The sequence below is a fragment of the Oncorhynchus nerka genome, linkage group LG8 (genome assembly GCF_034236695.1).
Source record: "Oncorhynchus nerka isolate Pitt River linkage group LG8, Oner_Uvic_2.0, whole genome shotgun sequence".
In the NCBI taxonomy this organism is placed as follows: domain Eukaryota; kingdom Metazoa; phylum Chordata; class Actinopteri; order Salmoniformes; family Salmonidae; genus Oncorhynchus; species Oncorhynchus nerka.
In genome coordinates, this window is record NC_088403.1 from 44,011,951 (window position 1) to 44,017,950 (window position 6,000).

A 6,000-nucleotide genomic window follows, 5' to 3' on the forward strand; every position below is an offset into this window, starting at 1 on the left:
TTATCTCTCAAGCTGTTGACCTAAACAAGTGGCGGGGTGACCGTTTTGTTGTGTTTCGAATCCCGGATTTCCGCACACGGTAATTCTATCTGCTGACCTCTTTAATCTGCGAAGGGAGTTTCCAGGAGGTCGTAGGTAAGGACTATAGGGTAGAAACAGGGTGAGGGGACACAGGTAAATGTTTGCACTTGCCAAACCGGTTAGTCTGCCTAGGCTTATGGGGTTGGACCAGAGCCATTACAAAACACCCAAATAATGATTTCTGTGGTAGCCTAGAGTATGGACAATGTGTTATATGGGGACACTGTGTTATAAGGGGGCACTGTATTGTATGGGACACTATGGGGGGATGTGACTATGTGGATTGATTTTATTTATATATTGTAAGTTTATTCATCCATATGTCCGATCAAGACAAATATTTATTTTTACAGAAATAATAGAACCTAAAAAACAAAAAGCCAGGGTCAAGAGGTAGTTTGACAATCAGCCATGGCTTACTGTAAAACTGGTAGGCAACTGCAGGAATTCTGCATTTAAAACAAAAGGCGTGATCGTTTCTCAATGTCATCAAGGTATGAAATTATTGTATTTTCTAATTCAATCTCTTTTTTGTGCTTAGTTGTGGTAAAATTGCAGTGTGCAAATTATTATAATTATGTTCCTGCCACCGACCATCCGTTCTGAAAATCGACCTGTGGCTGAATCTAGAGGCCTGCCCCTGCTGTACTATTGACTATTGTTGTTTTTCTATGTTTTGCCCAAATGAACACAACCCAGCTCACTCTCACTCAACCAAACAGCACAAAAGACAAAGTTGACGCATTTCGATGACATCAACATTTATACAATGGACTCACTTTGATGACCCGTATTGACTGTTTGATCTCCTCCAGCTTCTTGGTCCGCTCCTTGATCATGTATTTCAGCTCCAACCTCCTCTTGCCCAAATAATTCTGTGTGAGGGCAGGGTTCATTTTCATAAAGCATCTCATGGTAGCTAATCTGGGGTCAGTTTTGTCTATTAAATCATAAGATTGCATGGACCCTAGATCAGCACCCAGATCCAAGAGATACTGTTTAATACTCTACATTATACACATAAGGCAGGTTCACTGGACTTCATTAATCAATTTTTACCAAACAATTTTTCACATGGAAAGACACAAGCTGACATGGAGTAGTCTATGGGCTATAAACAGCTGTATAGTTAAGCAATAAGGCACGAGGGGGGTTGGTATATGGCCAATATACCATGGCCAAGGGCTGTTCGTATGCACGACGCAACGTGGATTGCCTGGATACAGCCCTCAGCCGTGGTATATTGGCCATATAGCACAAACCCTGAGGTGCCTTATTGCTATTATAAACTGGTTACCAACGTAATTAGAGCAGTATAAATGTATGTTTGTTATGAGGAGTGGAACAGGGGAACCCAAGAGCAGACTCAGACGAGGAGACTGGGATGAAGTAACCAAGGTATGGAAAATGGAGTGCAGGCCAGGGGAAGCTCGGGTGGGTTGCAGGAAACCAGGCTGAGGCTGGAGTGAGAGGGGTTGGGACAGGGTAAGCAGGTCCGGATGGGAATCCAAGGGCTTGGGACTGGGTCCAGTTGGAGGCATGAAGAAGGGCAGCCCGGGCCTTCCTCCAGGTACAGTGACAATGGCGCAGATGGTCCTGGACAGAGGGAACTGCAACCTCAACCTTTTGGTCAGGGAACGAGGGAGGTTGGTAACCCAGAGCACCCTTGAAGGGTGACATACCTGATGAGGCGTTGCTAAGGGTGTTGTGGGCATATTCATCCCAGGGTAGCTGAGCGCTCCAGGAGGAAGGGTTAGCAATAGTCACGCAGTGTATGGCAGTCTCCATCTCTTGGTTGGCCCGTTCGGTCTGGCCGTTGGTGATAGCCAGAAGTAAGACTGACATTGATAGGTAAACTGGTGGACTCTGTCAGAAACGAAGTCAATGGGGATGCCATGCAGATGAAACACATGGGATACAGTCTCCCTGGAGGACGGGCGCTTGGAGAGGGGAATGAAGTGAGCAATTTTGGAAAACCTGTCAATAATGGTGAGGATGACGGAGTTACTGTTAGATGGGGGAAGGCCAGTGAAGAAGTCCAGAGCTATGTGTGACCAGGGCCCGATGACTGGGTATTGGAAGAGGGTGGAGCAGACCAGAAGTGGGTTTGGTGGAGGTTTTGCTCAGGCCACAAACCGAACAGGCTGAGACAAACTCCCGGACATCTCTCTACATGGTGGGCCACCAAAAGCGCTGACGCAGGAAGGCGAGGGTCCGGGTCATACCAGGGTGACAGGTGAGGTGGGTAGAATAGCCCCATTGAAGAACATCAGAGCCAACACAATCAGGAACAAACAGAGCATTACTAGGACCGTTACCCGGGTCAGGCTGGTTGAAAAAAAGTGGAGACAAAGTGACCAACCTGGCCACAGTATAGGCAGCTCTTATAGTGCCGATTCGCCACTGACTCTTCTGGAGAGAGATTGGCCCGACGAGCTGCATGGCTTCCAGATCTGGGAGTGCCTTGGAAAGGGATGCAGTCAGAGAAGGAGGACAAGGCACTGAAGCAGATGTTATGGGGCATGCAACCCTACCTACCCTCTCCCTCCGATGCTCATGGAGACGGTTGTCGATGCGGATAGCGAGAGAGATGAGTTCATCAAGTCCATCAGGCTCATCCCTGGACACCAACTCATCCTTGAGGGTCTCAGTGAGCGCGTTCCGGAATGCTCCCTGAAGGGCCTCCTCATTCCAGCCACTCTTAGTGATGAGGGTGCGAAACTCACATGCCATCTCAGCAAAACTATGGGAGCCTTGACGGAGGGACAGGAGTCAATTAGCGGCATCCTTACCGCAGACCAGGTGGCCGAAGACTGTCTTCATCTCCTACGTGAATCTGGAGTACTGAGAGTACTGTCTCTCCCACACCGCCGTGGCCCAGGAAAGGGCTGCTCCATGGAGGCAGCCAATCAGGAATGAAATCTTGGCCTGTTCGCTAGCATAAGAGTAGGGCTGTTCCTCAAATACTAGTGAACATTGTACCAAAAAGGCTCTGCAAGCTCAGAGGTTGCCATAGTAACGCTCGGGAGTTGGAACAAACGGCTCCCGGAGTGGAGAAGAATGGCTTGGGACTGGTTGTGAGCTCTGGGCGAAGGTTCCGTGAAAACTCCTTAATGTGCTCCAGAAGGGTTTTTAGGGCTTGGTCATGTTGCTCGAGCAGGGCACCTTGGCCGGCGAGGGTTTGGTAGAGAGTCTGCTGGGTTCTTCTCTTTGGCCAGATCGTACTGTTACAAGGAGTGGAACAAGGGAACCCAAGAGCAGACTCAGATGAGGAGACTGGGATGAAGTAACCAAGGTATTTATTGAAACACAGGGGGAAGACGGAGTGCAGGCTAGGGGAAGCTTGGGTGGGTTGCAGGGAACCAGGTGTGGAGGCTGAGGCTGGAGCGAGAGGCGTTGGGACAGGGTAAGCAGGTCCGGAGGGGAATCCAAGGGAGTAATAGAGTGGGGAATCCAGGACAGAGTAGCAGGATGACGAGACGTGGAACTGGAGACAGGGACCACAGTCAGAGCGGGAGGACTGAGCAGAGATTACGATCTGGCAGTGTGGAAGTGGCAGGGCTGAGTATTTGTAGAGGTCTTGATTAAGGAACTGGTTACAGCTGGTGTGGATCTGCTCTGACTCCAGCACACCTGTCTCCTCCCACACAATCACACAGACACACACAAGGAGATGGGGAGAGGGAGAGAGTACTGGGGGAGTGGTGGCAGTTCAAGGAGACACAGGATAAGCAGTAGAGGGCGTTGCACGAACAGATGTGACAATGTTTTGTCATACCCGGGGTATAAAGTCTGATATACAACGGCTGTCAGCCAATCAGCATTCCGGGATAGAACCACCCAGTTTTTATTGTAACTTTTACATTGGGCAATTACTCTATCAATGCAATTTTGACCCACGATGGACTCCAGAGCGCCACAAGATCAGCTAAAATGTAAACCTGCTGAGCTATCTGCCTACTGTCCCCATCCACCCTGTTCTCCCCTGGACTCACCATCTTTTTCTTCCACTCGCGGTCAACCGAGACGATCTCGTGAGTCTTGTGGGTGGCCTCGGCACAGGAGATACAGACACAGCCGTGGTCGTTGCGGCAGTAGACTTCCAGCAGGCGCTCATGCTTCTTACAGAGCTTCTCCTCCAGATGATGCACAGGCTCCACGAGGTGGTGAAACGTCAGAGACTTCACCTTCCTGTGTTAACATTCATTTTAGGTTAGGTGTGTTGGCGGTAACAAAGGATTGGTGTGCTTTTCTGGGCATAGTCATGTAGTCCGCGGGGTTAGAAACAAGGAAGGTTGACTCCCATAAATTACTGCTGCAACAAGATTTAAAAAACAATCACCTTTCACCTTTTTTGGAATTCCAAGGACACAACAGGGGATGTTTATCTAAATCTCACAGTTGTACAATGACGTAAAATGTGAAAGAAATAAAGAGAAGAAGATAAAAGCAAATCAATTATTTGTGTTATTTCTCACTTATGATGTCGGAGATGTGCCTCACAGAATGACCCTGGACAGTTGAGACACGACTTCAGTGCCCTCATCTTCCTCCCAATGCACGCATCACACGGCACCTCGCCTGCCCGGGCAAACTCTCCACCCTCCGCCGCAGCTGCTGGTGACTCTCCATGAATCCTGTGACCCGCCACCGGACTCCCAGCCACCGCACCCCCCTTCGTGTTTGGTGAAACAGCCCCTACTTCGAGGCCCTGGAAGTGGGCAGCGATCTCGGCGAGGACCCGGTTGATGCTGAGCTCCGGCCTCCGGCTGTAGCTCTTCTTACACATGGGGCACAGGAACTTCTTGCTGTGGTCCCAGTAGCCCTTAGGAGGAGGAGCAGCAGGAGAAGAAGGTTATTGATTCATTTTCCTTATGGTCCATGAAAACACACACACCCACGAGGAGTTGGAATAACAGAGTCTGTTTCAGCCACCCCTCATAGTTTTCCTAGACACTGAACTTTTGCTTCTGCTTTGCCTACTCTTTGGGCTCTAGGCCAGGTAACTGCAAAGTACCTTGTGATAGCTGCTGATGTAACAAGGGCTTTATAAAGTAAATGTGATACCTGCAGACAGGCCTTGCAGAAGCTGTGTCCGCAGGGGGTAGAGACGGGCTCCACAAAGACCTCCAGGCAGATAGAACACTGGAACGACTCCTCCGACAGGGTTCCCCCCCTCCCTGGGGAACTCACACCTTGACGGGGGAGAGAGAGAGAGCGAGAGATAGAGAGAGTGGGTGAGACAGAGTGTGTGGGTGAGTGAGTGTGTAAGAGAGGCAGAGAGAGAAAAAGAGAGGAGAGAGGCGAGAGAGAGAGAGCGAGAGAGAGTGTTTATGGCTGGTTAACAAAAATGACAGTAAATTCAAAAGAGCTCAACAGCTCTAACTTCATCCATGCACTACCTGCGATTAAACACAAATACAAAACACCAACACAAGGCTCGCTCACTCCTATCAGGAAACGGGTTGTGAAAAAGATTGATCCGTATGCTTCAGCTGTAAACCATCCCTGGAATGTAGAAATGCAGGCTGTACCTCTACCATGCACCTGCTCTAGGTTTAAAGTACAACGAATCATCCTGGATGGTACCACACAGTTTGATTGTGTCTCAAATTCCACCATATTGCCTATTTAGAGCACTCTGGTCAAAGGTAGTGAGTGCACTGTGCCTATATAAACTGAAATGACACCAGCCATGTTTCAATAAATGCCTTTTCAACTTCCAATAACGATACTCTTTTAGCAAAACTTCAGCTCCTCAAATACAGGAAGTTTGACATTTTAAAGTGAGAGCATATGGCAAAATCACCAATGTCAATTTCTACACAAGTATCATCAAATTCATGCACAAAAAACACCAAAAAAATACACTAGTAATTCACATTGACTTTCAAACACAATGTGGGACCTTGATAATTT

At 48.6% G+C, this 6,000-nt stretch overlaps 1 protein-coding gene across 1 annotated transcript in view; it reads right to left on the reverse strand.

Moving 5' to 3' along the window:
- Positions 1 to 5,718, reverse strand: part of LOC115133839 (uncharacterized) — a 28,215-nt gene extending 22,497 nt beyond the window's left edge. Inside the window, exons 1-5 of the mRNA XM_065021133.1 lie at positions 5,484 to 5,718; positions 5,149 to 5,276; positions 4,560 to 4,906; positions 4,077 to 4,272; positions 861 to 956 (exon numbers count right to left, since the gene is read on the reverse strand). Of these exons, the coding sequence (XP_064877205.1) occupies positions 861 to 956; positions 4,077 to 4,272; positions 4,560 to 4,906; positions 5,149 to 5,276; positions 5,484 to 5,703 (987 nt within the window). The 5' untranslated portion in view covers positions 5,704 to 5,718. The remainder of the gene's footprint in view (positions 1 to 860; positions 957 to 4,076; positions 4,273 to 4,559; positions 4,907 to 5,148; positions 5,277 to 5,483) is intronic.
- Between the last annotated feature and the right edge of the window lie 282 nt (positions 5,719 to 6,000).